This window comes from Microchirus variegatus (assembly GCF_963457635.1).
Source record: "Microchirus variegatus genome assembly, chromosome: 12".
Lineage (NCBI taxonomy): Eukaryota > Metazoa > Chordata > Actinopteri > Pleuronectiformes > Soleidae > Microchirus > Microchirus variegatus.
In genome coordinates this window covers 28,706,674-28,716,740 of record NC_139813.1, presented here as the reverse complement: position 1 = coordinate 28,716,740, position 10,067 = coordinate 28,706,674, and the positions used below count along the sequence as shown (strand labels likewise).

The 10,067-nt window shown below is 43.2% G+C and overlaps 1 protein-coding gene across 1 annotated transcript; it reads left to right on the top strand.

Moving 5' to 3' along the window:
- Positions 1-2,243: 2,243 nt before the first annotated feature.
- LOC310934893 (transcription factor E2F6-like) lies at positions 2,244-9,796 on the top strand. The gene is made up of 9 exons (XM_083898693.1): positions 2,244-2,392; positions 2,906-3,214; positions 4,740-4,783; positions 4,899-4,954; positions 5,035-5,221; positions 5,493-5,630; positions 6,601-6,715; positions 7,044-7,206; positions 9,685-9,796. The coding sequence occupies exons 1-9, from the start codon at positions 2,279-2,281 to the stop codon at positions 9,690-9,692; spliced, it is 1,134 nt and encodes a 377-aa protein (XP_083754819.1). The 5' UTR covers positions 2,244-2,278; the 3' UTR covers positions 9,693-9,796.
- Positions 9,797-10,067: the final 271 nt, after the last annotated feature.

Here is a 10,067-nt window from a genome sequence, read left to right as displayed (position 1 = left end):
AGGAGAACACACACTAGAACACAGGAGAACACACACTAGAACACACAGGAGAACACACAGGAGAACACACGGGAGAACACACACTAGAACACACAGGAGAACACACACTAGAACACACAGGAGAACACACACTAGAACACACAGGAGAACACACACTAGAACACACAGGAGAACACACACTAGAACACACAGGAGAACACACACTAGAACACAGGAGAACACACACTAGAACACACAGGAGAACACACAGGAGAACACACAGGAGAACACACAGGAGAACACACACTAGAACACACAGGAGAACACACACTAGAACACAGGAGAACACACACTAGAACACACAGGAGAACACACACAGGAGAACACACAGGAGAACACACAGGAGAACACACACTAGAACACACAGGAGAACACACACTAGAACACACAGGAGAACACACACTAGAACACACAGGAGAACACACACTAGAACACACAGGAGAACACACACTAGAACACACAGGAGAACACACACTAGAACACACAGGAGAACACACAGGAGAACACACAGGAGAACACACAGGAGAACACACACTAGAACACACAGGAGAACACACAGGAGAACACACAGGAGAACACACACTAGAACACACAGGAGAACACACAGGAGAACACACAGGAGAACACACAGGAGAACACACAGGAGAACACACAGGAGAACACACACTAGAACACACAGGAGAACACACACTAGAACACACAGGAGAACACACAGGAGAACACACACTAGAACACACAGGAGAACACACAGGAGAACACACAGGAGAACACACACTAGAACACACACTAGAACACACAGGAGAACACACAGGAGAACACACACTAGAACACACAGGAGAACACACAGGAGAACACACAGGAGAACACACAGGAGAACACACAGGAGAACACACACTAGAACACGTAAAAAACACATGAACACAATTATTGTCACGATGTGTTTTTTTTCGTCAGAGATGAAAAATCGTCAGTGAAGAAAACGACAGAAATACGACTGCAGAGAAGCAGAGGTGCATTCTGGGAGAGGAGGAGGAGGAGCCATCACTCACTGAGACAGCTGACCTGAGGACAAGAGGACAAGAGGAGGACAAGAGGACATGAGGACAAGAGGACAAGAGGACAAGAAGACATGAGGACAGAGAGGACATGAGGACAGAGAGGACATGAGGACATGAGGACATGAGGACATGAGGACAAGAGGACATGAGGACAGAGAGGACATGAGGACAAGAGGAGGACAGAGGACAGGAGGACAAGAAGACATGAGGACAGAGAGGACATGAGGACAAGAGGACATGAGGACAAGAGGAGGACAGAGGACAGGAGGACAAGAAGACATGAGGACAGAGAGGACATGAGGACAAGAGGACAAGAGGACAGAGAGGACATGAGGACAAGAGGAGGACAGGACATGGACACTCCTGTCCTCTCTGGACTGTGTAAATGTAAATCAGCTCGTCTTTTTCATGCAGTGGGCGGAGTTTAATCCTATGTGGGGACACGATGCCCCGCCCATTTTAATAAATAATTAATACAAATAATAACTTATTTTACCATGATATTTAATGATATAATAATAATAATGTAACACACACACACACACACACACACACACACACACACACACACACACACACTTTAAAGACTGTAAACATTAAAGAATGATAGATATTGTGAGGACATTTCTGAGGACATGTCCTCTGTGAGCTCTGAAGACATGATTGAGGACATGTTGACACTCTATGAGACGCGTGTCTGGCACCATCTAGTGGACAGAGAGAAGATTCAACATACCTTCATTTCCACATGAAACAGTTTTGTACAGATGTACATGTGTATATGTATACACAGTATATATACACATACACATACACATACACATACACATGTACATGTGTATATGTGTACACAGTATATATACACATACACATGTACATGTGTATATGTGTACACAGTATATATACACATACACATGTACATGTGTTTGTGTATATATACACATGTACATATGTACATGTATCATTTGTACTCGTTGTCTTTGTAAATAAAGTTGTTTTAATGTGAATTTGAACATGTTTTCCCGGCAAGTATCTACGGCGGCCGGTAGAGGGCGCACCGCTGCTGGGTTGTTGTTTCCGTCCTTTCTTGTACATCCGGGTCACAGACTCGTGTATTTCCGGTGTGAACGCGGATCGTTCACGCGCGGCTCGTTGTGTTTGAACGCAGAACAAACGTCAACATGTTCAAATGTATCGTGTCCGCGTGTCCGAACCGGATCAGGACCGTGAACCGGATCATCCACAGACCCACGAAGAGGTTCTTCAACCTGCCCAGAGACCCGGGGACAGTCAAGGTACGAGAGGGACGTGTCCGCGAGGGACACCGGGAGGGACGTGTCCGCGAGGGACACCGGGAGGGACGTGTCCGCGGGAGGGACAGCGGGAGGGACGTGTCCGCGGGAGGGACATGTCTACGGGGGACACAACGAGGGACGTGTCCGCGGGGGGGACACCGGGAGGGACGTGTTTACGAGGGATAGCGGGAGGGACGTGTCTACGGGGGACACCGGGGAGGGACGTGTCCGCGGGGGACAGCGGGAGGGACATGGGGACTCTGGGTGGGGACATGTCCACGGGGGACAGCGGGACAAACACTCATTTGAATAATTTAACTTGTGTAGTTGGTTAATAATGGATTGTTAGAACAAACATAATTCTCCTGTGACCTCGTGACTTGTTTGTAAATATGTCGACGTGAACACGGTTCCTTGAACGCATCTTGTAGCCGTGGAGTCCAAAAACACCTGAACTGTCCCTTTGATTAAAGGGGGCGGAGCCTGTCACGTGACTGACATGTGCTTGTGTAGGTGTGGCTTGCGGCTCTGAGGGAGCCGGACAAACACGACGTCGCAGAGCAACACGTCATCTGTGAGGACCACTTCCTGCCTGAGGACATCTTCAACAACAAGGTGAAGAAGGACGCCATTCCCATCATGCCCCCGTACCTGAACGCACCGCTGGGCCTCATCAGTCCATGGAGAGCAGAGTCCTCAGAGGAGGAGGAGGAGGAGGAGAAGGAGGAGGAGAAGGAGGAGGAGGAGAAGGAGGAGGAGGAGGAGTGGACCACTGGAGCCTGTGGAGATGATGATGATGATGATGATGATGATCCACAGCAGGTCTGACACTGGTTTACTGTCATTACATCTTCATCCACATCTGACTCCTCCTCCTCTGATGAAGGAGGAGGAGTTTAGTAAGAGTCAGAGTAGTTTTGATAAGAGTCATTGAGTGTGGGCGGAGCTTAGTTAGCGTCACATGATCACAGTTTATTAGCTCATAGAACAGGAATATTCATCTAACGGTCCACATACAGAACCCTCTGTACATGAAGATGACTTTATGACAAATGGCCTTACAATAGAACCTTACATTAGAACCTTACATTAGAATGTTACAATAGAACATTACAATAGAACCTTACATTAGAACGTTACAATAGAACCTTACATTAGAACGTTACAATAGAACATTACAAAAGAACCTTACAATAGAACCTTACATTAGAATGTTACAATAGAACCTTACATTAGAACGTTACAATATAACCTTACATTAGAATGTTACAATAGAACATTACAATAGAACCTCACAGTAGAACCTTACATTAGAACGTTACAATAGGACCTTACATTAGAACGTTACAGTAGAACCTTACATTAGAACCTCACAGTAGAACCTTACAATAGAACCTTACATTAGAATGTTACAATAGAACATTACAATAGAACCTCACAGTAGAACCTTACATTAGAACGTTACAATGGAACCTCACAGTAGAACCTTCCATTAGAACGTCACAATAGAACATTACAATAGAACCTCACAGTAGAACGTTACATTGGAACCTTACAGTAGAACGTTACAATAGAACCTTGCATTAGAACGTTAAAATAGAACATTACAGTAGAACCTTACATTAGAACGTTACAATAGAACCTCACAGTAGAACCTTACATTATAACGTTACAATAGAATCTCACAGTAGAACCATACATTAGAATGTTACAATAGAACCTTACAGTAGAACATTACAGCTCTCTGTACATCAAGCACGACTTTATGCTAAACGGCGTTACAGTAGTACCTTACATTAGAATGTTACAGTAGAACGTTACAATAGAACCTTACAGTAGAATGTTACAATGGAACCTTACAATAGAACGTTACAGTAGAGTAGAATATTGCAGTAGAATGTTACAGTAGAACCTTACAGTAGAATCTTAAAATGGAACCTTATACTAGAATGTTGCAATAGAACGTTACAGTAGAACCTTGCAGTACAACATTAGAATAGAACATTACAGTAGAACCTCACAGTAGAACCTTACATTAGAACGTTACAATAGAACGTTACAGTTGAACCTTACATTAGAAAGTTACAATAGAACCTTACAATAGAACGTTACAGTAGAACGTTACAGTAGAATCTTAAAATAGAACCTTATATTAGAATGTTGCATCTGAACGTTACAGTAGAATGTTACAATAGAACGTTACAATAGAACCTTATATTAGAACGTTTCAGTAGAACGTTACAATAGAACCTTATATTAGAACGTTTCAGTAGAACGTTACAATGTTACAAAAGTCCTGTTTAAATGTCAAACGTCCTGCTTTAAACGTCTTCTTCTGGTTCTCCAGGGTTCTGAAGGTCCACAGAATCCTCCAGCAGCAGCTCGGCTCAGGTGAGTGACGTTCTGTGAGATACTGACTCTGTTGTTTCACAGCTGTTTGTGCTGTGAGCGCCCCCTGCTGCTCAAAACCAGTCTTTGTCTTTATTGATGTTCTCTGGTTTTCCAGTTCTGCTGAGTCACAGGAAAAACAATCGACTGAAGATCACAGTGATTCAAGATATGGTGAGTGAAGGGGCGTGGCCACGTGTGAGTGGAGGAGAAGGGGGCGTGGCCACAGAGACGTAACCCTCTCTCTCTCTCAGACATGTCTTGGAGGACGCTGACTCGGCGTTTCCTGCAGATGTTGCTGACGTCTCCTGAAGGTTCTCTGGACGTTTGGAATGCGGCCGACAGTCTTCACACCTGCAGACAGAGAATCAGTGACCTCATCAACTTCCTGGTCGGCTTCAAACTTCTGCACAAGAACTCGTCCAACACGGTCAGCTGGACGTGAGTCATGGACACATGTCCTCTGATCTCCTCTATGACACTCCTCCTCTCCTCCTCCTCCTCCTCCTCTATGACTCCTCCTCCTATATGACTCCTCCTCTCTGACTCCTCCTCTCCTCCTGCAGAGGGGAGGTTCCTCTGTGGCTCCTCCTCCTCTCTGACTCCTCCTCCTCTCTGACTGCTCTTCCTCTCTGACTCCTCCTCTCCTCCTGCAGAGGGGAGGTTCCCCTGTGGCCCCTCCTCCTCTCTGACTCCTCCTCTCCTCCTGCAGAGGGGAGGTTCCCTTGTGGCTCCTCCTGGAGAACAGGGAGCTGAAGAAGCTGAAGGAGGTGGAGGACACTCTGGACGAGCTGATCAAAAGCTGTGCTCAGCAGCTCTTCGACATGACGGACGACGTGGACAACTCTGCATATCCTTTGTGTGTCTGCAGGGGGCGCTGCTGCCACCACAGAGACGTTGGCATCACCACGAGTCTTTAACTGTGCTACGTTGGCATCACAATGAGTCTTTAACTGTGCTACGTTAGCATCACAATGAGTCTTTAACTGTGCTACGTTAGCATCAGAATGAGTCTTTAACTGTGCTACGTTAGCATCACAATGAGTCTTTAACTGTGCTACTTTAGCATCACAATGAGTCTTTAACTTTGCTACGTTAGCATCACAATGAGTCTTTAACTGTGCTACTTTAGCATCACAATGAGTCTTTAACTGTGCTACGTTGGCATCACAATGAGTCTTTAACTGTGCTACGTTAGCATCACAATGAGTCTTTAACTGTGCTACGTTGGCATCACAATGAGTCTTTAACTGTGCTACGTTAGCATCACAATGAGTCTTTAACTGTGCTACGTTAGCATCACAATGAGTCTTTAACTGTGCTACGTTAGCATCACAATGAGTCTTTAGCTGTGCTACGTTAGCATCACAATGAGTCTTTAACTGTGCTACGTTAGCATCACAATGAGTCTTTAACTGTGCTACGTTAGCATCACAATGAGTCTTTAACTGTGCTACGTTAGCATCACAATGAGTCTTTAACTGTGCTACGTTAGCATCACAATGAGTCTTTAACTGTGCTACGTTAGCATCACAATGAGTCTTTAACTGTGCTACTTTAGCATCACAATGAGTCTTTAACTGTGTTACGTTAGCATAACAATGAGTCTTTAACTGTGCTACGTTAGCATCACAATGAGTCTTTAACTGTGCTACGTTAGCATAACAATGAGTCTTTAACTGTGCTACGTTAGCATCACAATGAGTCTTTAACTGTGCTACGTTAGCATAACAATGAGTCTTTAACTGTGCTACGTTAGCATAACAATGAGTCTTCAACTGTGCTACGTTAGCATCACAATGAGTCTTTAACTGTGCTACGTTAGCCTACGTCACTCATCACGACATCAGACGACTCACAGTTCTGAAGGAGCAGAGCATCGTCATCATCAGAGCTCCAGAGGAGACAAAACTGGAGGTTCCTGCTCCTACACAGGTACACAACACAGACAACACACACACAAAACAGACACACAACACAGAGACACAGGTACACAACACACACACAACACAGGTACACAACACAGAGACAGACCTAATTTAGTTTCATCTCTTGTTGTTGTTTCATCTCTTGTTGTTGTTGTTGTTGTTGTTGTTGTTGTTGTTGTTGTTTCATCTCTTGTTGTTGTTTCATCTCTTGTTGTTGTTGTTTCATCTGTTGTTGTTGTTGTTTCATCTGTTGTTGTGGTTTCATCTCTTGTTGTTGTTGTTGTGGTTTCATCTCTTGTTGCTGTTGTTTCATCTCTTGTTGTTGTTGACACCAGGACAGGGTCCAGATCCACCTGAAGGCAGGACGAGGTCCCATCACGATCACCACATGTGAGGTGGGCTCAGGTGAAGCCGTGACCTTTGACCCTGGACAGACAGGAAGTGGCTGCTTCTTGTCTCTGGAGGAGAGTCGGGTCAGGACGACGTCGCTGCACAAAGGTAATGAGAGTCATTCAGGGTGGGCGGAGCTTCAGGGGCGGAGCTTCATGAGCGTCACTAACAAACACACTTTATTAACCTCTTCTTCCCTGAGCCTCTTTGTGGAGTCCCTGCTCTAAAATGACCAAACTAAATAGAGTAAATCTCTGCAGTTACAAGCTCTATGTGGATTATCTTGGTATCAAACTAAAGATAACACTTGTGAGATTCCACCAGAGGTGTAAGTTTCACTGTAGATGTCACTGTGTCAGAGTAAATGTACATAGAACACAGCATCACTGAAGGATTTTTTTCTCTCACCAAAAAAATTTTGCATTTTAAAGCAAATATCACCTTTAAAATCAGCAGTAGGAGCTTAAAAACACATGGAGGTCATGTGACAACATGTGGACATGAGCTGTGCGAAGTCTGATGCTGTTGAAATGAAGCAGAGTGAAATTACAGAGGTTTTAGTAAAGAGATGTCTGGGCGTTATCACTTTGGCACAGTTTGGCACCATCTGTGTCATTTGAGATTTCTAAGGTACCAAATTATTAAAAACACATTTAATTTTATTTATATGTCACTACAGGTCTAAAAAGAAGGGTTAGGGGTTAGGGTTAACCCAGGGAAACAGAACTACAAATCCAAATACAAGAGGAGGTGTGGTACCACATGTGTGACACAATGAACATTAATATGGAGAGAGTTCTGCTGGAAGAACCAAACACCAAAGGTAAAATCCAGACAACTCGCTAAACAACAACACTGCTGGAGACTGTGAGCGCTGAGGCCGATCAAACACACAAATGTACAGAAATGAGAACATACTGGAAAAATGTTAACTCGGTTGTAAAAGATGTTTTGGGATATGAAATCCTAAATACTTTCCAGTGATGTATCTTGGAAATATTGAGAATGTTGTAATGAAGGAAGATCGGTACTTGGTTTACTTAGACTAAAGTGTTACTCACAGCAAGAAAACCATCTCAATGTGAACGCTTCAGGATCAGGGTTAGTGGTTAGAAACTGACCAAGAAATCTTTGTTATGGAAACATTGACAAACCTGTTGAGACTCAAAGAGAATGTGTTTGGAAACATTTACATGAGACATGACACCAACTGAACAAATGCTAAATGGAACAGTGGACTGAACAGTAGTACTGACTATCTCCAGTCAATGTCTTTGTGTTATTATTGTTATTGTGTTGTTGTTGTGTTGATTGTTTTTTCCTATATACAGGTGAAAACTCAATAAAAGTTTAAGACAAATGCATATGACGCATTCGTGCAGACATTGGCCTTTCTCTAATCAGAGCGATCTAATGTCGCTCTGTAATGATCAATCAGACCGGGATTTGTCCCCAAAGCATGCTGGGAAGTGTAGTTCTTCATGAGAAATAACTTGTTTTGATAAACAGCAAAGGTAAGACAACATTTCTGCTTGTATTTCTTGAAAGTCAGTTGTTTTGCTCTTATTTTGGGGCTGGATCTGTGAATCTTGGTCGTAGAGCGATAAAAATGGTACCGTTAGAATCTGTAGATTCTCTGATGTCCAGTCGACACGTTTTTGTTTTGTTTACATAATCACGCTGACGCTCCGGTGCCGCTTTTAAACGTGTGCGCTGTTTTTTCCCTTCCTTCTGTTTGATCCATGTGTGTTTTAACTGTGTTTGTTGAACATAAGAATGGTTTATATGAGCTTTTAGCTGAGTTTCTGACCTTTCTGTGGATATGCAGCATGTCTGTGTTTGTTAAAGTTAGACATGGTTTTATGACGCTTTTGTCGCTGCGTCTGATGTTGTGAAGAAGAGTTTAAACCATAGAACAGGGATATTAATCTAACAGTCCTCGAGAACCCTCTGTACATGAAGATGACTTTATGATAAACAGCGTTACATTAGAACGTTACAGTAGAACCTTACAGTAGAACGTTACAGGAGAACCTCACAGTAGAACGTTACAATAGAACCTTACATTAGAACGTTACAATAGGACCTTACAGTAGAACGTTACAATAGAACCTTACAGTAAAACATTACAGTAGAACCCTAAAATAGAAGGTGACACTAGAACCTTACAGTAAAACTCTGCAGTAGAACCCTAAAACAGAGCTTTACGGTAGAATGTTTCAGTGGAACCTTACAGTAGTACCCTTCAGTAGAACGTTACAGTGGAACCTTACAGTAGAATGTTACAGTATAACCTTACAGTGGAACCCTACAGTAGAACCTTACAGTAGAATGTTACAGTGGAACCTTACAGTACAACATTACAGTAGAACCTTGCAATAGAATGTTACAGTAGAACCCTAACGTGTTAAGGTAGAACGTTACAGTAGAACGTTACAGTGGAACCTTATTATAGAATGTTACAGTAGAACCCTAAAGCGTTACAGTAGAACCCTACAACAGAATGTTACAGTAGAACCCTAACGTGTTAAAGTAGAACGTCACAGAAACACAAACATTGTATTTCTCCGTGTTGTTTTTGTTCAGATTGTTGAGGTGGACAGTGATCCTCCGCCCGACCACCAGGAGGCGTCCTCTGTGCAGGGACGGACATGTCATGTGACTAAGGGGGCGGAGTCCCGAGCAGCGAGGTCGTCCATCATGAATAATTTGGCATTTAAAGGGACGGTTGTGATTTCTTGATTGAAAATTCAACTGAATTCTGGTGTAAATAATGTAAATGTTCTGTAAATGAAATAAAATCTCTTTTCTCTTACTTTTATACTTTTTAACTTCGTTCTTTCTTGATTCTTAATCACGCTTGTGTTTTTAATTTAAAAATAAAATCATTTATATTTAGTTTTAGTTTCTTCAGACTTCAGATTCCTCGGTGTTGTCATAGCCACGCTCAGCCAGCAGGGGGCAGCAGT